The following is a 25,898-nucleotide window of genomic DNA, read 5'->3' as shown; positions in this document are numbered from 1 at the left end:
CCTGTGAGCATATTGCTCCCATATGTAAACCTAGTAACATAGCGCACTATTACATGTACTAAAGCAATGGTTCATAAATTCTAGCCACGACTAAGTGGAGCCTTTCCCATTAGGCTGCAGCGTGAAACATTTTGAGAACCCAGTGGCGAAGAATTGGGTAGCTGGGAGGAAAGGTAGTTTATGAAGGATTTTCTTTCTTGTTTTTTTTTTTTCTTTTTTCTTTTTTCTTTTTTTTTGGGGGGGGGGGTGGATGGCGGGGAAGTAGGCAAAGAATGGAAAAAGTTTAAGAATCACTGTATTACAGTGCATAGAAATGACAATCATCCCAGATGTACTTATGTCCATTTTGAATATTCAGATGTGGAGAAGCATTTCCTGCTCTGTGTAAATTGTAAGATGCCTTTGAAAGTACTTCAGTTTCTGAGTCTACTATTGGCAGTGGCTATCTTGATGAAGATGCCACTTGTGACCATAGCAGTGTAGCATACTGTGGTTCTAGCAGCATGACAGAATGCAAATTGTACGTGATTGGTGATTAACTTTTTTAAGTTGCCTTGTATTTCTGTATATAGAAAACTCATCAGTATGTGATCCCTCAGTTTAAAGCTGTGGTTATTTTGAATCTCACTGAAGCTAAAATTTAGAGATGAACAAATTTAGGAACATTAGGAGTGTTAATAGAAATGGTGCAAAGAAAGAAGGGCCAAAAACAAAGGAGGAAAGACAAAATAAGGAAGTTACAAGTGGCATTGTGGTGTTCTTCCAGGGACATGTGCCTGAAAGAGAATAGAGTTTATTAGTTACTCACCACACACAGCAGCATTGTCTTCACATTCCCAGTTATAGCTCTCTACCTTGGGCTTACAGCCTGCTTGCTCTGCCTTACTGTAGCAGCAGTCATGCTTAAAGCAGCACCTGACAGCAATAAAAAGATGGATTTATTTTTATCTCACTATAATATTGTGTGGTCATCTAATGTGTTTAATGCTTTTGTTGGCGCACTTTCCTATTAACACAGTACACTCTCACTATAATAGACCTGTTGGGATTCATGCCTTTTTGTTATAGCCAGGGGTTTGTTATAGAGAAGGGACAATCAAAAGGAATGAAACTGCTGGAGTAAGTTAATGAAGTTGCCTTAGATAAAGGAGTTAGGTATCATCATCATTATTTTACTTATTAAACTAAGGCTAGGAGTTGGTCACAGAAGGTGATTTTAGGTGACCTCTCCACCTTCAGCCATCGTAGAGAGGATCAGGCTGTCAGCCCCGGCAGCTGCTGGGCTCCAGGCTGTCAGCCCCCACCTCAGCAGGGCTTCGGCTTTAGCCCTGGGAGGCTGGATGTGGGCCCACTCCTTAGTTTCTGCCCTGGGGCTTACGTATGATGCTGAACAAAAATTGTGCATGCATATGTAACATCTTTTTTTACAGTACTGTCCTGTAGTTGGGATCCAGGGACCAGGTCCATTATAGCTGAAAGTTTGTAATAATGAAAGGCACTATAGCAAGGGTGTACTGTGTGTAGACTATGCAACTACAAAACACTAAATGTCTCCATGAACAAATTCTTCTAGATCCAGTCAAGAGTCTTATGAGAAAATAGATACTTGGCTTTTAATGTAGTATAGCACTTAAAAAACATTGTTTTGCCATGTTTATTCATATATCCTAACCAGTATTGAAGAAAACAAGTAGAGTATCTAAGATCCACAATAGCTAATCTAGCTGCATGTGTACTTTTTTGCTCTCAAATGATCCTATCAGGATATTTTGGCAGTATTCTCTAATCACAGCGAGCTTTGTGTCTCCCAAGAAACTGCCCAGTGACAGGGCCCAATCATGCTACAGCTATGCCCACACTACACACCTCTTTTGGTAGCATGTAGTGCATATATGTAGCTCCCCTGTCCAGCATCAAGGAGCTGGCAGAGCTTTGCCTCACTGCCAGAGCTTTTTCCTGCAGTGCAGGGAAGGGCTTCAGCAGAGGGCAGGCAGCTGGGAGGCTACATTGCTATATCTGGTCAGGCATGGTTTAGGCAAGTAGAGTAAAGACAGGTCTGAAGGGTGCAGGTATGTAGTGGAGTACATATCCTACATGGCTTGCAGCCCCACACACTCAGCTACATACTCCCTTCAGGTGTGTCTTTACTTGCCTAAGCTGTGTCTCACTGTCTCCAGTGCTGTTTATACCTGGAGGGAGTTACGTGGGTATGTACACTACACACCATGAAAATAAGTGTGCAGTATAATAGTACACTGGCACAATTGTCTGCCACAGTTAAGGGCATCCATGCTTGGTTTATATTACTAATGAAGATAAGAACTGCAGTAAGATCTATTATGAAATAGTATTGTTTAAATAAAGACATTACTTAAGCTGTAACACTGTCCCTTAATTGTGGTAGAGAACCAAGCAATACCTGTAGAGTGAACGGCCTTACGGTGAACAGACATGACTACTGTATAATCCAGGGGTGGGCAAACTATGGGCCAGATTCAGCCCCTCAGGGCTTTGGATCTGGCCCATGGGATTGGCCCCCGTGGTGCTGTGGGCCCCACGCCACTCTCGGAAGTGGCCGACACCATGTCCCAAGGGCGGCAGAGGGCTCTGTGCGTTGCCCTTGCTTCCAAGCACTGCCCCCCCGCAGCTCCCATTGGCCGGGAATGGGGAACCGCGGCCAATGGGAGCTTCAGGGGAGGTACCTGGAGGCGCATCAAGAGCGGTGCATGTGGAGCCCTCCATCCCCAAAGGGCACAGCGCTTCCTGGAGCGGTGCGGGGCAAGGAACAGGACAGGCATGCAGGGAGCCTGCCCTGGCCCTGGTGTGTGCCGCTGCCACCCTGGAGCCTGAACCCCTCTTGCACCCTGCCTACCAACTCCCTGCCCTAAGCCTCCTGCCTGCACCTCACACCCATCCTGCACCCCAATCCCCTGCCTTCAGCCCACTCGTATACCCTACACCCCTCCTGACCTCGATCCCCTGCCCTGAGCCCCCTCATACATCCCTCCTCTGCCTCAATCCCTTGCCCTGAGCCCCTTCCTGCACATAGCACCCCAACCCCCTGCCCCAGCCCTGCATACAATTTCCCCACCCAGATGTGGCCCTTGGCCCAAAAAATTTGCCCACCCCTGGTGTAATCAGAATACAAGCAGACTTATTGCTTAATTGGGATTTATTTGGAGAGCACTGATGAATTAAGTGTCATTTAATGAGTGAAACTGAGTTGCTAATGTAGAAAAAATTTGGAGATAACTCAAAAATGACTCACCCTTCCTGTTTGTTGTTTTTTAAAAGCCTTCATAATTAACACAGCTAATACAGAAAAGCTATATAGGAAAGGGTATTTTGTTGTAAAATTGCTAGCATTTCATAAACCTTGATTCTTGAGCCAGAGTCACTACTCTTGCAACTACCTTTGACAGCTGGGGACATTTTAGGGGGGATCTGGAATTAGAGGGCTGTAGGCTCTGCTACAAACTCTGGAGTCTGAACTATGCAATAGTTACCGGTACACTCTTTTTGTTCAGATGGAGAGTAGGACATGCCAGTGAGCCCTTTTTGTTCAGTGATGACATCTGGTCTCTTCTGGTGACAGACAAATATAGTATTGCAGTGTGTATATGAGTTTTTTAGATAGCTCCCAGACTGGCATGTTTCGCTTTTTAGGATCTGAACCTACAAAGATTAAAAAGTAGTGCTTTGACTCTCAGCACTATCAAGTATTTATTTTTGTCTTGATTTTACAAATTGCTGCCAACAGTGAATAAACAAGTGATTTTTTAATTTTTTTTTTGGGCTATAATTTGTTAAACTAATACTTGGCAGCTTGACATGACCCTTCATCTAAAGATTGCAAAATGCTTCACAAATAAGTTTCACAATGTTCCTGTGATGTAGGTAAATATACATATTTGACAGATAAAGAAACAAAGCACGGAAAAAATTTGTGACTTGTCCAAACTCCCTCAGCAGGACTGAGGTAATCAGAATATAGCCCAGAAAGTCATGCTTCCCAGCAACATGTTCTAATTACTAGATTATGCTGCCTCATGGACTTAAAATTTACTATGTTTATGGAAACACAAACAGCCTTTGTCTATCTGAAGTTTAGGAATTAATTTTAATCCATTTGTGTTTCAAATGGTTAAATACAGAAGTGTGTTTAAGAATTGCTATGTCTTGCTTTTGATTTTATGTAAGTAACATAGCTGCAGTGATGTGATCAGAACTTCAAGAAATAACAGGGAGAATAAGAACTCAACTGCCCTTTGTGAAGCCCAAGTATGCATAAATGTCTTGTACTTTCTAATTGCTGTCCAAATTGAGATGCTCTGTAAAGCTATTTTAAAAACCAAGACAAAAGAAGGCAAGTTGTGTACCCACTGAACCCATACCACAAATAGCTAGCCATATTTTGTAAGCAGGAAGTTGGCTTGCCACCAGGGTCTCTCTATATTTTTTTCAGATGCCATACCCCAGAATGAAGGATTTGAGCTTACAGTGACCACAAGCAAAGATAATACTCTTCCACGCATCTGTAGTCTTAATTTAGTTATTAAAGTAGCAATTACCTTCCACAGAATTGTCTACAAAATAAATGTCAGATGTTGCATTCAGAAGCTTCAAATAACCAGCCAGAGGATCATAGAACGTATTTCACGTAGTCCAGATTTCAGTACAACAAAGGAGTTTAAAATGTGATCTGTTTGTATATTCTAGCCCTAACGAAATATTCAGGAAAAAGATCTGCTTTCCTGTTAGTTACAATACCATTTACTGTTTGGGTACCAACATCCCCAATTTGGGGTGCAACAGATAATGCAGAGGAGGGGAGTGTCTTAGTAGGTTCATATTCCCAATGATGATCTTTAGAGGAGGCATTTTGTAGCTGTTTATTTGGTGGTATGGTTACTACCAAGTGTAGTTTAAGATGTTGATGTCAGTATGGATCCCACTGTAACCACTCATGTGCACGTAACCAGATCTTATTTTTCATAGTGTCTTTGGGGCTATGCTTGCTTGTGCTTGTGTGCTTCATTAAAATTCCTTGCTCTTGGATTTGTATGGAATCTGTAAACTCACTGTGACAGGAAAATTGCTAATACATTTGCCATTTTTAAGAAAGAGGTGGCGGGGAGGAGAGAGGTTAATCCAGGCAACTACAGGCCTGTTAACTTGACCTCAATTATACGCAAGGTCTTGGAACAAATTTGGAAAGAGAGAGTAGTTAAGGATCTAGAGGTGAATGGTAATTGGGGTAAAATACAATATGGCTTTTCAAAAGGTAGATTGTGCCAGACCCACTAAACATTTGCAGATGACACAAAATTGGGAGGTATTGCCAATATGGAGATGGACCAGAATATCATACAAGAAAATCTGGATGATCTTGAAAACCGGAGTAATAGAAATGGAATGAAATTTAATACTGCAAATTGCAAGGTCATGCACTTAAAGACTAACAAACATTTTTGCTGTAAGATAGGGATGGCAGTGGGAAGTGATGGAGGAGAAAGACTTCGATGTGTTGATTGATCACAGGATGACTGAGTTGCCAAGGTGATGTGGCCATGAAAAAAGGCTAATGTAGTCCTAAGATGAGTCAGGTGAGATATTTCTAGTAGACAGGGAAGTATTAGTACCATTATACAAGGCACTGATGAGACTTCATCTGGAATAGTGTGTGCAATTCTGGTCTCCTCTTTTAAGAAAGATGAATTCAAACCGGAACAGGTGCAGAGAGCAGCTACTAGGATTATCTGAGGAACGGAAAACCTACCTTATGAGAGGAGACTCAATGAGCTTAGCTTGTTTCATCATCCTCATCATGTTCCCATTATGCCTCTGGTGTTCAGAGCAGCAACAAAGCTGCTCCAGTGACGAGCACTGTCATTGCCAAGAGGTGCTGGAGATGGATTGGCCATGTGCTTCGGATGGAAACTGATTCCATCACTAGAGTAGCAATAAGATGGACGCTTGAAGGCAAGCGAAAATGAGGCTTTCCAAAAACAACATGGTGAAGAGCTGTAGAAGCCAAGCTGAAAATCCTGGGGCACAGCTGGGGAACCATTGAAAGACTTACCAGAAACAGACAGGACTGGCTTGTTTAGCCTAACCAAAAGAAGGCTACAATATACAGGAGGTCAAGCTAGATCAGGGGAGGGTGAACTACGGCCTGCAGGCCAGATCGGGCCCATCAAGACTTTCAGTCTGGCCCATGGGATTGCCAGCCTCATGGCGCAGCGGAGCTAAGGCAGGCTCCCTGGCCCTGCGCAGCTCCCGGAAGCAGCCAGCACCATGTCCTGTGGCCCCTGGGGGGCAGGGAGGGGGAAGGGGGATCTGTGCCTTCCCTCACCTGCAGGCACCGCTGCCCATAGCTCCCATTGGCCAGGAACAGGGAACCACAGCCAATGGGAGCCTCGGGGGTGGTATCCATGGGTGATAGCAGCACATGGCAGAGCCACCTCCCCACCCCCAGGAGCCACTGCCAGACATGCTGGCCACTTTCAGGAGTGGCATGGGGCCAGGGCAGGCAGGGAGTCTGTCTTCGCCCTGCTGCACACAGCTGCCATCCTGGAGCTGTTCATAGACTCATAGACTCTAGGACTGGAAGGAACCTCGAGAGGTCGCCAAGTCCAGTCCCCTGCCCTCATGGCAGGACCATGTCTAGACCATCCCTAATAGACATTTATCTAACCTACTCTTAAATATCTCCAGAGATGGAGATTCCACAACTTCCCTAGGCAATCTATTCCAGTGTTTAACTACCCTGACAGTTAGGAACGTTTTCCTAATGTACAACCTAAATCTCCCTTGCTGCAGTTTAAGACCATTGCTTCTTGTTCTATCATTAGAGGCTAAGGTAAACAAGTTTTCTCCCTCCTCCTGATGACACCCTTTTAGATACTTGAAAACTGCTATCATGTCCCCTCTCAGTCTTCTCTTTTCCAAACTAAATAAACCCAATTCTTTCAGCCTTTCTTCATAGGTCATGTTCTCAAGACCTTTAATCATTCTTGTTGCTCTTCTCTGGACCCTCTCCAATTTCTCCACATCTTTCTTGAAATGCGATGCCCAGAACTGGACACACTACTCCAGTTGAGGCCTAACCAGCGCAGAGTAGAGCGGAAAAATGACTTCTCGTGTCTTGTTTAGAACACATCTGTTAATGCATCCCAGAATCACGTTTGCTTTTTTTGCAACAGTATCACACTGTTGACTCATATTTAGGTTGTGGTCCACTATGATCCCTAGATCTCTTTCTGCCATACTCCTTCCTAGACAGTCTCTTCCCATTCTGTATGTGTGAAACTGATTGTTCCTTCCTAATGGAGCACTTTGCATTTGTCTTTTTTGAACTTCATCCGGTTTACCTCAGACCATTTCTCCAATTTGTCCAGATCATTTTGAATTTTGACCCTGTCCTCCAAAGCAGTTGCAATCCCTCCCAGTTTGGTATCATCCGCAAACTTAATAAGCGTACTTTCTATGCCAACATCTAAGTAGTTGATGAAGATATTGAACAGAGCCAGTCCCAAAACAGACCCCTGCGGAACCCCACTTGTTATACCTTTCCAGCAGGATTGGGAGCCATTAATAACTACTCTCTGAGTACGGTTATCCAGCCAGTTATGCACCCACCTTATAGTAGCCCCGTCTAAATTGTATTTGCCTAGTTTATCGATAAGGATATCATGCGAGACCGTATCAAATGCCTTACTAAAGTCTAGGTATACCACATCCACCACTTATCCCTTATCCACAAGGCTCGTTATCCTATCAAAGAATGCTATCAGATTGGTTTGACACGATTTGTTCATTACAAATCCATGCTGGCTATTCCCTATCACCTTACCACCTTCCAAGTGTTTGCAGATCATTTCCTTAATTACTTGCTCCATTATCTTCCCTGGCACAGAAGTTAAATTAACTGGTCTTTAGTTTCCTGGGTTGTTTCTATTTCCCTTTTTATAGATGGGCACTATATTTGTCCTTTTCCAGTCTTCTGGAATCTCTCCCGTCTCCCATGACTTTCCAAAGATACTAGCTAGAGGCTCAGATATGTCCCCTATTAACTCCTTGAGTATTCTAGGATGCATTTCATCAGGCCCTGGTGACTTGCAGGCATCTAACTTTTCTAAGTGATTTTTAACTTGCTCTTTTTTTATTTTATCTTCTAAACCTACCCCCTTCCCATAAGCATTCACTATGTTAGACATTCCTTCAGACTTCTCAGTGAAGACCGAAACACAGAAGTCATTAACCATCTCTGCCATTTCCAAGTTTCCTGTTACTGTTTCTCCCTCCTCACTGAGCAGTGGGCCTACCCTGTCCTTGGTCTTCCTCTTGCTTCTAATGTATTGATAAAAAGTCTTCTTGTTTCCCTTTATTCCCATAGCTAGTTTGAGCTCATTTTGTGCCTTTGCCTTTCTAATCTTGCCCCTGCATTCCTGTGTTGTTTGCCTATATTCATCCTTTGTAATCTGACCTAGTTTCCATTTTTTATGTGACTCCTTTTTATTTTGTAGGTCATGCAAGATCTCGTGGTTAAGCCAAGGTGGTCTTTTGCCACATTTTCTATCTTTCCTACTCAGCAGAATAGCTTGCTTTTGGGCCCTTAATAGAGTCCCTTTGAAAAACTGCCAACTCTCCTCAGTTGTTTTTCCCCTCAGTCTTGATTCCCATGGGACCTTACCTATCAGCTGTCTGAGCTTACTAAAATCCGCCTTCCTGAAATCCATTGTCTCTATTTTGCTGTACTCCCTTCTACCCTTCCTTAGAATTGCAAACTCTCTGATTTCATGATCACTTTCACCCAAGCTTCCTTCTATTTTCAAATTCTCATAGACTCACAGACTCATAGACTCTAGGACTGGAAGGGACCTCGAGAGGTCATCGAGTCCAGTCCCCTGCCCTCATGGCAGGACCAAATACTGTCTAGACCATCCCTAATAGACATCTATCTAACCTACTCTTAAATATCTCCAGAGATGGAGATTCCACAACTTCCCTAGGCAATCTATTCCAGTGTTTGACTACCCTGACAGTTAGGAACTTTTTCCTAATGTCCAACCTAAATCTCCCTTGCTGCAGTTTAAGCCCATTGCTTCTTGTTCTATCATTGGAGGCTAAGGTGAACAAGTTTTCTCCCTCCTCCTGATGACACCCTTTTAGATACCTGAAAACTGATATCAGGTCCCCTCTCAGTCTTCTCTTTTCCAAACTAAACAAACCCAATTCCTTCAGCCTTCCTTCATAGGTCATGTTCTCAAGACCTTTAATCATTCTTGTTGCTCTTCTCTGGACCCTCTCCAATTTCTCCACATCTTTCTTGAAATGCGGTGCCCAGAACTGGACACAATACTCCAGTTGAGGCCTAACCAGTGCAGAGTAAAGCGGAAGAATGACTTCTCGTGTCTTGTTTACAACACACCTGTTAATGCATCCCAGAATCATGTTTGCTTTTTTTGCAACAGTATCACACTGTTCACTCATATTAAGCTTGTGGTCCACTATGACCCCTAGATCTCTTTCTGCCATACTCCTTCCCTGACAGTCTCTTCCCATTCTGTATGTGTGAAACTGATTGTTCCTTCCTAAGTGGAGCACTTTGCATTTATCTTTATTGAACTTCATCCTGTTTACCTCAGACCATTTCTCCAATTTGTCCAGATCATTTTGAATTTTGACCCTGTCCTCCAGAGCAGTTGCAATCCCTCCCAGTTTGGTATCATCCGCAAACTTAATAAGCGTACTTTCTATGCCAACATCTAAATCGTTGATGAAGATATTGAACAGAACCGGTCCCAAAACAGACCCCTGCGGAACCCCACTTGTTATACCTTTCCAGCAGGATTGGGAGCCATTAACAACTACTCTCTGAGTACGGTTATCCAGCCAGTTATGCACCCACCTTATAGTAGCCCCATCTAAATTGTACTTTCCTAGCTTATCTATAAGAATATCATGCGAAACTGTATCAAATGCCTTACTAAAGTCTAGGTATATCACATCCACCGCTTCTCCCTTATCCACAAGGCTCGTTATCCTATCAAAGAACGTTATCAGATTAGTTTGACTCGATTTGTTCTTTACAAATCCATGCTGGCTATTCCCTATCACCTTACCACCTTCCAAGTGTTTGCAGATGATTTCTTTGATTACCTGCTCCATTATCTTCCCTGGCACAGAAGTTAAAGTCTCAACGAGTTCCTCCCTATTTATTAAAATCAAGTCTAGAACAGCTTCCCCCCTAGTAGCTTTTTCAACCTTCTGAAATAAAAAGTTGTCTGCAATGCAGTCCAAGAACTTATTGGGTAGTTTGTGCCCCGCGGTGTTATTTTCCCAACATATATCTGGATAGTTGAAGTCCTCCATCACCACCAAATCTTGGGCTTTCGATGATTTTGTTAGTTTTTTTAAAAAAAGCCTCATCCACCTCTTCCACCTGGTTAGGTGGCCTGTTGTAGACTCCTAGCATGACATCACCCTTGTTTTTTACCCCTTTTATCCTAACCCAGAGACTTTCAACACTTCCATCTCCTATGTCCATCTCCACCTCAGTCCAAGTGTGTACATTTGTAATATCTAAGGCAACATCTCCTCCCTTTTCCCCCTGTCTAGCCTTCCTGAGCAAACTAAACCCATCCACACCAACATTCCAATCGTGTATTATCTTACCAAGTTTCAGTGACGCCAACAATGTCATAGTTGTATTTATTTATTAGCACTTCCAGTTCTTCCTGCTTATCACCCATACTTCTCGCATTTGTATATAGGCATCTAAGATACTAGTTTGATCTTGTCTCCCAGTTTTGCCCTGACCCTCCTTTCTCTCTGCCATTATAGCCTACGCTCCCTCTTGTTTCCGACCCATCTCCCACGTCTTCATGTTCCCCACTTACCTGTGGGCTTTGCTCACCTGTCCCCATTGAACCTAGTTTAAAGTCCTCCTCACTAAGTTAGCCAGTCTGTGTGCAAATAGGGTCTTTCCCCTCCTCGAAAGGTGAACGCCATCTCTGCCTAGCAGTCCTTCCTCGAATAGCATCCCATGGTCGAGGAAGCCAAAGCCCTCCTGGCAACACCATCTTCGCAGCCAGGCATTCACCTCAATGATGCATCTGTCTCTGCCCGAGCCCCTACCTTTTGACAGGAAGAATCGAAGCGAATACCACCTGCACTCCAAACTCCTTCACCTGTACTCTCAGAGCCCTGTGGTCACTCTTGATCTGCTCAGCATCACACCTTGCAGTATCATTTGTGCCCACAGGGATGAGTAGCATGGGGTAGTAGTCAGAAGGCCAGATAATCCTCAACAGTGCCTCTGTAATATTTTGCATACGGGCCCCCGGCAGGCAGCATACCTCCCGAGATGAAATGTCAGGGCGACAGATGAGCGACTCCGTCCCCCTCAGCAAAGAGTCTCCCACCACCACTACCCTACGTTTCCTATTTTCAGTGGTGGCAGCAGACCTCTCAGCCTTAGGGGTACGAGGCTGCTCCTCCTTTACTGTAGGGGGTGATTCCTTCTCTCCTGTATCAAGAAGAGCATAACGGTTACCTATTACCACGGCGGGAGGGTTTGCAGCAGAGGTGGAGCACTGCCCACTGCCAGAAGTAACCAGCTGCCAGTGTCCACCCTGAGCCATCTCCTCCTCCACCAGTGGTGTGTCAGTAGTCCTGTGAACGGACAGCTATCTCAGCTGTCCACATGGACACTGTCCAGGAATTGCTCATGGATACGGATGCTCCTCAACCTAGCAACCTCCTCCTGTATCTCTTCCACCTGCTGCCTGAGAGATTCCACCAGTAGGCACTTTTCACATTGGATGCCCCCTGCCCCCAGCCTGGATATAAGGTTGGAGGTAAGTGGTGCTGGGCTGGAGCCTGCACTCCAAACTCCTGCACCCAAACCCCTTGCCCTGAGCCCCTTCCTGCACACTGCATCCCCTCCCCACTCCTGCACCTCAAACCCATACCCCAGCCCTACATTCATGGTTCTGCATACTATTTCCCCACCCAGATGTGGCCCTTGCACCAAAAAGTTTGCTGCCCACCTCTGGGCTAGATGATGTTCCCTTCTGACCTTTAAAGTTTGTCATGAAGAGTGGGTCAGCCACAAAACTTCCTTAGCTCTCTTGCAATTCCTTGGCTACATTGGCCCTGACTTAAAAAGGCAGGGATGGTGTGTGGGTTAGAGAATCCACACTGACTACAGCATCTCTAAGAATCACAACTACTGTAGGGTAAGTAACCATACTTTCTTTTTCAAGTATGTGTGTGACACATGGCCAGAAAGTGTTAAACATCCTGCAAAATAAATAACCCTCAAAAGACATGTAGGGAGATGTTTGTGGTTTTTGTGTATTTACATATGTATAAGTAGAGTCGACAATGTAATCAACAGTCCCTGTCTATGCTGTATTCCGATTTGTTCTTTTGATCTCTGAACATCTAGCATTTACTGAATTGTAAACATCGGATATCTCGGTATTCATCTCTCTTTGAAACATACTGTGAATCGGGTGGGCAAATGTTTTGGCCTGAGGGCCACATTGGGGTTCTGAAACTGTATGGAGGGCTGGGTAGGGGAGACTGTGATTCCCAAAACAGCCTGCCCCCATCTGCCCCCTCCCACTTCCCACCCCCTGTCTGTCCCCCTCAGAATCTCTGACCCATTCAACCTCCCCTGCTCCTTGTCCCCTGACTGCCCCCTCCGGGGACCCCCACCCCTAATGGACCCCTTGGACCCCACCCCCTATTCAGGCCCCCCTACTCCCTGTCTTCTGACTGCCCCAATCCCTGTCCACACCCCCACCCCCTGACAGCCCCCCAGGGACTCCTATGCCCCTGCTCCTTCTCCCCTGACTGCCCCCCAGGGCCTCCTACCTCTTATCCAGCCCCCCTGCTACCCGCCCGCTTACCATGCCACTCAGAGCACCAGGACTGGCAGCTGCGCCGCCTGGCCAGAGCCAGCAATGCTGCTGCACAGTCTAGAGCACCAGGGCAGGCGGGCGGCTCTTGCAGAGAGCAGGGGAGGGGCTGGGGGCTAGCCTCTGTGGCTGGGAGCTCAAGGGCTGGGCAGGAGGGTCCCATGGGCCAGATGTGGCCCATGAGCTGTAGTTTGCCCACCTCTGCTGTGAATGGTGAAGGAAGAAGCAAATGGCTTTAATTCTATAGCGAAGTACCAGTGATGGATCTCCTTCAAAGTTATCCTAATTACCTTTTGTTCCTGGAGGAACTCACAACTTGTCCAAGAGCACATGAAATTGTATAAAAGATCCTTGGGTCCTCATTCTGTCATCTCAGATCTGCTTAAGCTTCATCAGGAGACGTTTGAGTTGCAAGACAGAGGTCCCAGTTATGCCCTGAATATGATATTTGGACATTGGACTATAACCTATGAACTATTTCTCAAAGAACTCTTTACAACTACAAAGCTCACCATCTCTGCTTTGAATCTTAACCTCAATGAATTGAACTCATGTCTGTATATATATTGATCTTTTAACCATACTCTTGTTTTAATAAATTTTAGTTAATAAAAATTGGCTGTAACGTGTATCTGGAATATTCAGTAACCTGGGAGGTAATGTGTCCGATCCTTTGGGATTGGTAGACCCTTTTCTTTTATATGATGAATTAAGATTTTCAGATATCATATTTGACTTAGGTACTTGGATGGAGGCTTGCGGCTTGAACACCTCGAGGGAACTGTGTTTGGAATTCTGCATAACCAGTAAGATAATAAAGAAGCTGTTTTATGCTGGCTTGGTAAATCTAAATATTGGCATATCCACCAGCTTTTGGGGGTTTGGCTGCCCCGTTCTTTGCAGTTTACCCTAACTGAGTGACCACAGCTGGCCCTACTGGGACCCTGGTCGCAATGTGTCTGTGGATCTTGCTGTAGATGACTGACAAGCAGTACCCTCACCAGATGGTGAGAGTGAGGAATCTTGGCTGTATCCGTCAAACAGGGATTGAGATACTGCTTTTTGAACTTTGTATTTGTTCTGGCTGCCATGTCAAGCGCACAGTGTTTCACAGAGGTCAGTGACTTGTGTATATGGCTGCCTTACAGATCTCAGAGATCTGTATATTTCTAACGCAGGCTGAAGAAGTCACCTGGGCCCTGGAATAGCATTCCTTGACATTTTGGGGAGAGGCTTTCCAGTCAACTGATAGCAGATTTCACAGTGCATTTCCACTGCTTTGAGATACTCTGAGGCTAGATGACTTGGCATTTCTGCACACCAGGTATATGCGCACAAAGAGAGCAAGGTAGAAGTCCTGAAAGATTTGGTCCTTGTAATAAAGTAGGGCCCTGGACACGTATGAAGCTTTTTTACTGACGAGTGCAGTGGAGGGAAGACTACCCATAGAGTAATAGACTGCTTCACAGGGAGTTCTGAGAACACTTCAGGAATGAATCTAGGGTGCAGTTTAATCACCACTTTGTCATCGTGGAAGGATATATGTTGCTGTCCTGCCAGGAGAGCTTGCAGTTCTCACTCTCCATGTTGGCGTGATGGCTATGAGAAACACTTGTAATGGTGAGGTGATATAACAAACATTACATTAAATATTTGAACTGAGGCTCCATAAGTTGTAGAACATCATCAAGCTTCTGTGTGGGAGCAGGGTCTCTAACCATAGGACAGGTATGGAGAAAGCACTTGAAAAATCTCAATACCATGGAATGTGAAAAGATTGAATATGACTGTATTGGGGTGTGGCACACTGATATTGCTGTCAGATGGACTTTAGCTCCCTCTAAAAGGCTAGGCCTGCTTGCTTCAGCAGCAGTGTGTGTAGACCAGAATCTTTGGTATTGGGGCTGTACGGGCTTCAGATTGAGTTCACACTGACTTGTCTGCATGGGAGGTCTTTTTCCACTTCAAGAAGTAAGGCTTCCTAGTGGAGGGTTTGACTGTAAAACAATCTCTTGGACTTGTAGGGAGTAATTTCTAGCAGTCCTGCTCAGCCAGCTGACATCTAGGCCATGGGTCAGCAACCTATGGCACGCGAGCTGATTTTCATTGGCACTCTGCTGCCAGCTTGGGATTCCGTCTGTAAATGGCTTTCCGTTTTTTGCAGTGCACTGTGCAATCTTGTAACTTCCTTCTGTACCTTTGGCTGTAACACCCGATCTAATTTCAGTTGATGATGACATATGTCATGCAGGAGACAGGCTAAATAAGCTGGTGGTCCCGTCTGGCCCTGGGCTCTTGCTTATCTGGCCCCCATCACTGCAGTAGCTGAGCAATTCACTATTGTTAAGACACTTACCCTCCCGGCAGCCATGTGGGGCAGGGCAGTTCCCATTGTACAGAGGGAAAACTGAGGCACAAAGGAGACATACACACTGTGATGAAACTTGCCGCACCAGGTCTCAGCCTGGGTTAGCTGAGTCAGGCTTGCAGGGCTAAAATTAGCAATGTAGATGCTGTGAGACCCTTTCTGGGATCTCTGAGCCTGAGCATCTACATCACTCTTTTCAGCCCTGCGAGCCAGAGCCAGCTGCTGCCCATTTATTGCAGTGCAGACATATCCAAACAGGCTGAGTGACTGGCCCAAGGTCTCACAGGAAGCCTGTAGCAGAGGGAAGGCAGAGGCGGTGAGTTGTATGGGCCCATGGTGCCTCGGCTCCAGGAATATTCAGGGCCCAGGGGCTCAGCTGCTCCAATGTTTGGATAGGTTAACAACCAATCACTCAGAAGCTGGTGTGCAGCTTAAAGTATCCAAATATGTGCCAGACCTTGGGAAAACTCAGCAAGGAAAAACACGGGCAAAGATCACACTAAATTGGTAAGATCTGCATTTTAATTTAATTTTAAATGAAGCTGCTTAAACATTTTAAAAAACTTATTTACTTTACATACAATAATAGTTTAGTTACATAATATAGACTTATAAAAAGAGACCTTCTAAAAACATTAAAATGTATTACTGGCATGCAAAAGCTTTAAAGTAGAGTGAATAAATGAAGACTTGGCACACCACTGCTGAAAGGCCGCCGACCCCTGTTCTAGGCCATCAGAAGCAATAATTGGGTCTGGGAGTGATGTTTGACCATAGTTTTATGAAAACATCTGACCATGTGGGAAGGCATATGGGGGAAATGGCTGAGCATAAGGCAGTGGTCTGGTAGTCAAAATTGCCTCTGCCAGTAGTGGCCTATTATGATGACCATAGCTTGGATATCATCCTGGTGGTGGGTGGGAAGATTTACTTTGGTGGTGTGAAGGACTACTGTACAAGGCACCTAGAAGGGAGCCAGAGCTCCTATCTCTTTTAGAGCAGAAATTCCTGCACTTGGCATTGTCTGCCATGGCAAACAGTCTATCGTGGGAGTTGTGTACCAATGGAATATCAGTTCCAGGATGGATTTCTGCAATGACTGCTGATGGCTGGTTGCCACATTCCTGATCAGAAAGTCCACCAGGTTGTTGCTGACCTCTAGTAAGTTCAGAGCTATCTTAATCACTCCATGCTGACTGCACCATTCCCAGAACTCTAGCTTCCCCTGTAGAAGGGGGGAAGGATGATCAAGTGCATCCTTGCCCACAGTGAATCAAGTACTTCTTGTGGACCAAGTGGATGGTGATATGCAAATTGGAGCAGTGACCTAGTCTTGAGTTTGGAGTGATGGGATGATGGAGGCAAGCATTACCATCCCAAACCTGTGGTGCTGTATGTATTTGAGTCTGCTGAGGTCTAGTATAGGATGGTGCCCCCTTTATTTCCTCTAGATAAAGGACTTACCCTAGGTACAACAAAGGATTTCCTGGTCTGGTACTCTGTGGTAAAACTGAGTATGCAATCTCTGGTGTGTGGTGGTTGGGGATATGCTTTTCAATAGGGTGAAAGAGCATAGATTCCCAAAGAGCATAGGGTCACTGTGGAATCTTTCAGTGACTATAAGTAGGGGATCTCATAAAATTGCAGAGAAATCGCACAATTTTTGCAGGTTGGTTGTGGCATAAATGGCATATTTCAAGGATGTTATACCATTAGTTCTGTGTTGCAGTGGCATGCCTTCAGAGCTGCATGCCCAGCCAGCATCTGCCACTATCTGCTCGGCTTTCAGAGCTGGGTGGCCCTAGACCACATTTCACAGGGGAGACCAGATTTCCCAGCTGTGAATTTTGTAATGCCTTAAATTTAAGGGTCTCAGTCCATTTGCTGAACAGCTACCAACACTTGAGGGGTCCACTCCTAAATTGTGGCTTGTATCTTGCAAGGGAATATCCCAAGATTTGGCATCTAAGTGCTCTCTGTATGATCACCATGGTAGTCATAGACTTGGCTGCCATCATAAAAACTGGCTTCTTATGATGTCTTGGCTCCTCTGCTTTTGTGAGGAAGCCTGGGCAGAAGAGTGAGTCTGTCTATCTGTCTGTCTCTGTCTGTCTGTCTCTGTCTGTCTCTCTCTCTCTCTCTCTCTCTGCCTATTTGGCCCACTGACTAGAGGCCACCCTCAGTTAGAGTGAAGCTACTTGAATATACCTTCCTTCCAAACAGATCGCAGGCACAGGGCTCATGTGTGCCCCAGATGCACACTACTGAAATAAAATCCAGTGTTGCATGCATAAGGTGTATGCAGACTTAGAGTGGAATCCACACTGGCACGCACACATGTATAATTTATAAAAAAAAAGATTTTGATAATTTCTGTTTGCACAACAGTTTTCCTTCATAGATTCCTTTTTTTCAGACACTAATAATCTAAAATGCTCACTTTGGGGGTTGAAGCTTTCCATGCTTGGTCCCATACGTGTTTTTTTTTTCTGGAAAGAGTAAGAAATATCCTTCCAACTCTTTATTACAAGAGGCAAGAAGGCTGCATTTTATCCTTGAAAACATTGCCATTGTTTCTGATATACAGAACTCAAAGGGATGAGCTTTAAAACCTCCTCTGAGAAGATGGATTATAAAATGAAGCCTGGGAAACTCAGTCAAACAATAACAGTAGCAAAGTGGTGAACTCATCCTATAAAGTTAGTACAACTCATTGAGGTGAGTTAAATGCCAAGACTGATGTAAAAATTTCATTGCTATGGAATTTTAGCACACTGCAGTTACACCTTGCCCACTGGGCCAGATACTGCCCCCATTTATACACCCCACTAGTGTTAAATAGGCTGTAAATCAGATAAGAACTTAGCCTATTTTATTCTCTCCCCTACCCTTCTCCTGGCAAACCCAGTATTTTGGTTAAATATAAATGTATGATCTTACCAGTCTACTTTATCCCTAGGCCAGCCTTGCCCTCCCAGACCACAATAGCATCCATAACGTAGATAGGCAAAAGGAGTGCGTCCTGTGCTGCATGTAATGGCTCCAGCTAATTCAAGGATTCCTCTTCGATTCCTGGAATGAGTTTTTCCCAAAGCACCTTTAAAATCTAAAGAAAAGCCAAGACATTTCACTCAGTATCTGAATAATCTTTCTGAGAACATTCACTGTGCACTTATTTAAAGCTTCAGTTATCCGAAACTGTTAATGTCATCTTTACTCTGAGTGTTAAGAGATTTTTAATGTTTAAATGCTTGTTTTTACGATACTGAGAGCACAGTAAAGTGGTAACCTCATGCTTCCTATAGAGGCCTTGTGTTAAGGTTTAGTGCTAAGACTCTGGTCATCTAGGTTTAATTGCCAGCTCTGCCACAGACTTTCTGTATGATGTTGGGCACTTAAGGCTTTCCTATACGACTGGCAGGCTAGCAAGAAGTAGATTTACACCCCCACCTGGCACAAAATAAGTGTTCTCATAGATGAGCCCATACTGTCTTTGCCTTAGTTCCCTCGTGTTGTGCGAATATTTGTGAGGTACTCAGATATAGGGTAAGAGGTCCAATATAAGAAATTAGATGGCAAGTGGCCAGTATCCGGACTATTTAGGCCTGGTCTATGCTTAAAAATTAGGAAGGGTTTGGAGGGAACAGCAGGCTCCTGCTGGCAGGGAGCCTGGCCAGCACCTGAGTGCCACTCTGCCTGCCAGACCCTCCTGCCAGAAGCCATGGCTGCTGCTCCTGGGGCTGTGGACCAACAGGAAGTCTTGATCCAGCAGGCTTTTGGGGGAGGAGGTGCAAGCTAGGCTGTTTCTGTCTGGCCTAGCAGGGAGCTGCAGTATGGGGGACCCCTGGCAGGGGAGAAGTAGGGCTGGATGTGGGGCAGGGAGGGTTTCTTTCCTGGGTTTCTAACTGTTCTAATTATTACACTGAGCTAAGGACACAATTATAACTTGTAGTGTTACTGCAATGGTATAAATGCCCTGTACAAGACTCTTGCATAATCAGTCTCTTGTATAGTGTGCATACAGTTGTGGAAACACAGTGGTGAGTTAGTTCAGTGTAAGAAGGCTTAATTATGGATTTTTTTTGTTTTTTTCTACCTCATGGGAGACGGGGGAGATTCCGGAAGACTGGAAGGGGGCAAATATAGTGCCCATCTATAAAAAGGTAAAAAAAAACAACCCAGGAAACTGCAGACCAGTTAGTTTAACTTCTGTGCCAGAGAAGATAATGGAGCAGGTAATTAAAGAAATCATCTGCAAACACTTGGAAGGTGGTAAGGTGATAGGGAATAGTCAGCATGGATTTGTAAAGAACAAATCGTGTCAAACTAATCTGATAGCGTTCTTTGATAGGATAACGAGCCTTCTGGATAAGGGAGAAGCGGTGGATGTGATATATCTAGACTTTAGTAAGGCATTTGATACAGTCTCGCATGATATTCTTATAGATAAACTAGGAAAGTACAATTTAGATGGGGCTACTATAAGGTGGGTGCATAACTGGCTGGATAACCGTACTTAGAGAGTAGTTGTTAATGGCTCCCAATCCTGCTGGAAAGGTATAACAAGTGGGGTTCCGCAGGGGTCTGTTTTGGGACCGGCTCTGTTCAATATCTTCATCAACGATTTAGATGTTGGCATAGAAAGTACGCTTATTAAGTTTGCGGACGATACCAAACTGGGAGGGATTGCAACTGCTTTGGAGGACAGGGTCAAAATTCAAAATGATCTGGACAAATTGGAGAAATGGTCTGTGGTAAACAGGATGAAGTTCAATAAAGATAAATGCAAAGTGCTCCACCTAGGAAGGAACAATCAGTTTCACACATACAGAATGGGAAGAGACTGTCTAGGAAGGAGTATGGCAGAAAGAGGTCTAGGGGTCATAGTAGACCACAAGCTTAATATGAGTCAACAGTGTGATACTGTTGCAAAAAAAGCAAACGTGATTCTGGGATGCATTAACAGGTGTGTTGTAAACAAGACACGAGAAGTCATTCTTCCGCTTTACTCTGCGCTGGTTAGGCCTCAACTGGAGTATTGTGTCCAGTTCTGGGCACCGCATTTCAAGAAAGATGTGGAGAAATTGGAGAGGGTCCAGAGAAGAGCAACAAGAATGATTAAAGGTCTTGAGAACATGACCTATGAAGGAAGGCTGAAGGAATTGGGTTTGTTTAGTTTGGAAAAGAGAAGACTGAGAGGGGACATGATAGCAGTTTTCAGGTATCTAAAAGGGTGTCATCAGGAGGAGGGAGAAAACTTGTTCACCTTAGCCTCCAATGATAGAACAAGAAGCAATGGTCTTAAACTGCAGCAAGGGAGATTTAGGTTGGACATTAGGAAAAAGTTCCTATCTGTCAGGGTAGTTAAACACTGGAATAGATTGCCTAGGGAAGTTGTGGAATCTCCATCTCTGGAGATATTTAAGAGTAGGTTAGATAAATGTCTATTAGGGATGGTCTAGACAGTATTTGGTCCTGCCATGAGGGCAGGGGACTGGACTTGATGACCTCTCGAGGTCCCTTCCTGTCCTAGAGTCTGAGTCTATGACTACACAATTAAGATTTCATAGCTGCTTTGTGTCCATTAACTAAAGTGAAATGGATGGTGAGAATTCCTTGGGATACCAGCTTGCCCCCCCCCGCCCTTTGGGGAGGGCAGTAATCCCAAAGGGCTGGGGCCCCCCTTATTTTTTATTGCAAAAATAGACCTCCACTACAGTATGTCTAGATGTCGTCATTAGGAACTTTTTTACATACCACTCAATTATAAGTAACAGGAGCTGCATTGTTCATTGGAGTAGAGTCCTCTGCATTATTACATAAAATTGGGTCATATAGTGGGGAGGATATGTTGGCTTTAAATTGCATTGTATAATCTATGAGAGATTATCGGTCATTATGACAGAAGTAATAGTAGTCATACTTAGACTTCAAAGGAAGACTATAAATCACCCTTCGATGAGAGGATTGGAATCAAGTTTGACTGACAGTTATGACCTCAAGCAGTGGAATGTTGGAATATAGGCAGAACCCATTGTAACTGAAAAGAGAGAGCTAGAATGCTGGAACGCCAATTTACCAGGACTGTAATTATAAGATTTAACCTACCTAACTTGGCTTTTACCTATCCTGTATACAAGATAATACATTTATTTGATTTATTAATATGCTACAAAACTTCCAAATCTAAGTAGTGCTGCAATCCAGTGTGCCAGGCTGCAATACCCAGATCAGGGAGCCAGCATAAGGGCTGTGAATTACTGCTACAGAGTGAAGCTGGTCCCACCTCCTTACCCCACCTCCCCCCACACCATGCTGCGATTAGGGTTGTGCTGAAGCAGAGGGTGCTGCTGCAGATGGTCTGTGCCCTCAGGGTGAGGAGGAGGAAGTGGCAGTAGAGTTCACCCATTGAACCAGAAGGCTTCATCAGCTACAGGAAGTAACTTTTATCTACACTGAGGTCTAAGGTGCCTAACTTTATAAAATTGTGATGCATAACTAAAGAAATGTACAGGAATCAATAACACTGCCTATTCTTAAAACTGCTTGACAATTCCCATTATGAGACCCTGTCTTCAGTTGTTTACAGCTTTTGTGAAATTTTAACCCTTTGGGCTAAAATTTTCCATATAGGTGTGTCACTCATACAGTTTTGTTTTAAACATTTGAGCCACAACAGTTCAGCCACTTCAGAGATCAAGGCTACAGGAAAATGTTGTTTTTGCAATTTTTTTTTTAAATTGATTAACTTTTCTCTGAAAATCTCAGCCCCCCTCATTTTAGATCAGGGATTAGTAATTAGGTAAGGGGGGCCCTTTGTCAGGGATATGCCTTTTTACTTCCCTATGAAAATCTGTCCGAATTGGCCAAGTTATATACAAACAGAGTTTTCAGAAGTATATGCCTAGTAGAGACTTCATACACCATCAGTCCATTTTTTCCCCCAACATTCAATGCATGCTTAGCTTCACAGCTCCTAGTACTTACCAGATTGTGCATGTGCTGTCTCTATAGAGTGACTGAGCATGCTACTCCAGCCTGAGGCTTCTGGAGAAGCTGAACCTTCTCTGTAATTGTTGCTCATGAGTGGGCTTGGCTGGGTGAGGAGCATCAGAACTGAGAGGAGAGAGCCTGTGTCTCCTATGTTCTCAATGCCCCCTCTGCAGAAGCCCAGGCAGCATAAAGAAGGAAGCCATCTGACCTGAATGCACAGGGGACAAGAGCCAGACTTGAGACTGAGAGTGTGTGTGTGTTGGCGGGCCGGGGGGGGGGGGGAATATTGGGATAAGGAGCCTACTAGAACCTTCCATGAGTCCTATTGTGCATTTGTATTATGATAGTATGTGATCATGTACTTAGACTCTTTTCCACAGGACTCTTGCCTCATTCAGGGCACAGGCTGGAGTCTATAATGTAGAGTAAGGTTATAATGAAGGACACTATCTGTAAGATCCCTGATTCACTACACACCTTCCAATTTCTGCAACAAACCAATCAGGGGATTGCAGGAAGAGAAAGGACTATCTTCTGGGTTAAGGTAGTTAAATGTTTCCCCGGAGAATTGAATTCTATGCCTCCTTCTGCCGTAGAGTTCCTAGGGCAGGAAAGTCACTCAAACTAAGCTTCTCATAGGTGGTAATTAACTGTGTTCCATATTTTGTGGGTGCCTAACTTGGTCTGCTTTGCAGAAGTGCTGAGCACTCAGTTGTAACTGAAGTTAATGGGACCTGTGCTTTGAACAGCTGAAATGCTATATAATGCTAAGTATTTGGGAAAATTAGATCCTAGATGTCATAAGTGTGGCATACAAACCCATTGATACTTTGGACTCCTCTCTCTCTGCCTTAGTTCCCCATCTGTAAAACCGGGTAAAACACATACACACACACCCCAACCTCACGAAATGTTTGTGGAAAATAAAATAATGTTTAGTATAGCATGAGTGTTTGACAAAGAGTACCACAGAAAACCCCAGGATAAAAGTGAACATGGAATTAATAGAGTAGGGTTTGAATAATGTGCAATAAATTGAGCAATAACGAGAAAAATATTGACTAAGTGACTACTGCTCCTTCTGGACAAATAGTATGTGATTAAAGACTATATCCTAATGTGCCTACATAAGAGGGCTGCCTTAATGTCCCCCAAGCGGTCTTGATTCTGGCATTTCCTAATCTTTGAGTATTTTGACTTTGCAGTCTTAATATTTTTAATAGTTTTGTATACACTCCATATGAGCTATGCATAACTGTGTAGACTTGCAATATATATTTTGTTGGGATCTGCCATCTTTAGTTTAAAGTATTGTGTTATGTAAATCTTTTGCATATAGCACTGATGCTTTTTACAGTCTTTTGTATTTCTTTCACTAAAACAAAAAAACCACCCTACTTTATATTTGCAACATTACGGTTCCAATTAACCACCCAGAAGTCAAGAAACTGAAAAGCTGGGAGTGCCAACTGTAACGTGTCCGCATTACAAATCATCTCTCTGAAGTTGCAGATCGTTTTTCAATTAGGGCTTGGACTACCCATTTCTCATTTGGCTGACTTTTACGTTGCCCAAATACTTTCTACAACTCCTTGAACTAGTTATTTCTTTTTGAAATAACACATTACCGTGCTTTACCCTGGTCTCCTTCCTACCCCCAAACGGCAGCTCATCCTGGCTCAGAAGAATAATTGAAAGTGTCAAGCGATTAGAACAGCGCTACCCGCAGAGGACGCAGGAACGCGTCCAGCCCAGGCTTTGTGTTCAATCACAAAGACTACAGCCCCGCTCCCCGCTCTGGGGCGATGCCGAGAGGAGCCTCTAGAACTGTAATAAGACCGAAGTGATTTCTCTCTCCCTCTCCACGTGAACTCTTCCCCTCTCTCCGCTCCGGAGGGGTCCCTCCTTCCTTCCCAGCTTCTGGTGAACTCTGCCTTGTTTCAGACCAGTGGGCCCAAGGCCGCTCCCCCTGGTTTCGGGGCAGTTAAATGACAGCCCCGCAGCAGGGGTCCGCGGCCGCAGTTTCTCCACTCACCCGGCGGGAGCAGGAGCAGGAGCAGCAGAGGCAGCAAGAACATCAGGCGCCGGGGTCCCATGAGGAGCGCAGCGGACTGGAGGCGCGCGGGTGGCCGGCAGCCGGTGGTGGGTCGCTGCGCTTCTGTCTCCCTGGCGCTCAGCCTGTGTGCCTGGCTCGCGGTCCCTGCAGCGCACAGTGAGCGGTGGGTGGGTGAGAACAGCATCTGCTGCCTATAAAGGGTTGCTCCCAGTCTGCCCCCTGGTCTTCACGTCCCCAGGGTGCAGCGCGGGAGGCGATGCCTCGGTGCCCATCTCGCCCTTGGGGAGGGGCGCCTGCTGCTGCGAGATCCAAGGAAGAGACTTGTGCTGGCACCAGTCACTTGGGTAGCAAGAGAACTGAGCCTGAGCTCCATGGCCAGACCGCCGGCTCCTAGAGCCCTGCTCCTGAGGGACAGTCCGCTCTTGCAGCTGTAGTGTAGCTTGGTATTATTTCTGGAGCCTTACTATTCATCATCACTTAATGATTCCACAAATGCTCAAAGTACACCCCCCAGGACAAGAGCATAAAACCTTGTCAGTATCACAAAATGCAGGGGACAGATGTTTAAACCTCTATATGCACCAATTCTGTGTGCAGTCAGATACGCAGCTCTCTGCTGTAGGCTCCTACTCATCCTCACTCACTCTCCAGTCACCAAAAGGATTTGGGGCTGAGGGAGAACAGGGATTTTAAGGAACCGAGTCTATTCTTATTCTTTCTATTGTGACAGTGTCTAAAGCCCACAAACGGAGATTAGAACCGGTTTATACTCCACACTCTACAAGGCAAGAGTGCAATGAGAGTCCCTTCCCCAGAGAGCTAGCAATCTAGGGTTTAGACAATATGCAACAGGTGAACAACATGTTCCAAACAGAAGAAGCAGTTCCAGATTCATATTTTTTTAAGGCAGACGGGTCCATTACAACCATCTAATCTGATCACCTTCGTAATAGACTTGTCTTAGTGATGTCTGTTTGAGCTATATACATACCTTGCAGAAAAACTTCAAGTGGTAATGTGAATCCTCCAGGTCCCTAGGTAAGTTGTTCCAGTGGTTAATTAGCTTCACTGTTAAAAATATGCAACTTATTTCTAGCCTGAATTTGTCTAGCTTCAGCTTTCAACCACTCGATCACACTATGATTTTTCTGCAAGATTAAAGAGCAATCTAGTATCAGAAATTCCAGCCCCCCACACACAGGTACTTGTAGGCTGATCAAGTCATCCCCCTAACCTTTTCTTGAATTGACCAGATTTACTTTCATAAATCTCTCACTACAGGACATGTTTTCTCAGACCTCAAATAATTCTTGTATCTCTTTTGTAAACCCTTTCCAATTTTTTATTGTTCTTTTTCAAGTGTGGACACCAGAAGGGGATTCAGTATTCCAATTCAATCATTAGAAAAACAAACCAAACCTGTTAATGCAGAGTTCAGGTTGCTTGGTGGTGTCATTCCCTTGCACACATATACCTTTACTCTGCCAGTCCTACAGCTGCTGAAATATACAAACTCTTCACTGCTTTTTGCAATCACTCTCTCACCCAT

General features: G+C 44.6%; 1 protein-coding gene across 1 annotated transcript in view; it reads right to left on the bottom strand.

The window, feature by feature from the left end:
• LOC115658601 (phospholipase A2-like) overlaps positions 1 to 24,645 on the bottom strand; it is a 29,808-nt gene extending 5,163 nt beyond the window's left edge. Inside the window, exons 1-3 of the mRNA XM_030577800.1 lie at positions 24,329 to 24,645; positions 18,241 to 18,406; positions 809 to 915 (exon numbers count right to left, since the gene is read on the bottom strand). Coding sequence (XP_030433660.1) covers positions 809 to 915; positions 18,241 to 18,406; positions 24,329 to 24,533 — 478 coding nt within the window. The 5' untranslated portion in view covers positions 24,534 to 24,645. The remainder of the gene's footprint in view (positions 1 to 808; positions 916 to 18,240; positions 18,407 to 24,328) is intronic.
• Between the last annotated feature and the right edge of the window lie 1,253 nt (positions 24,646 to 25,898).

The sequence above is a fragment of the Gopherus evgoodei genome, chromosome 10 (genome assembly GCF_007399415.2).
Source record: "Gopherus evgoodei ecotype Sinaloan lineage chromosome 10, rGopEvg1_v1.p, whole genome shotgun sequence".
Taxonomy (NCBI): Eukaryota; Metazoa; Chordata; order Testudines; family Testudinidae; genus Gopherus; species Gopherus evgoodei.
This window is presented reverse-complemented; position numbering and strand designations above follow the sequence as displayed.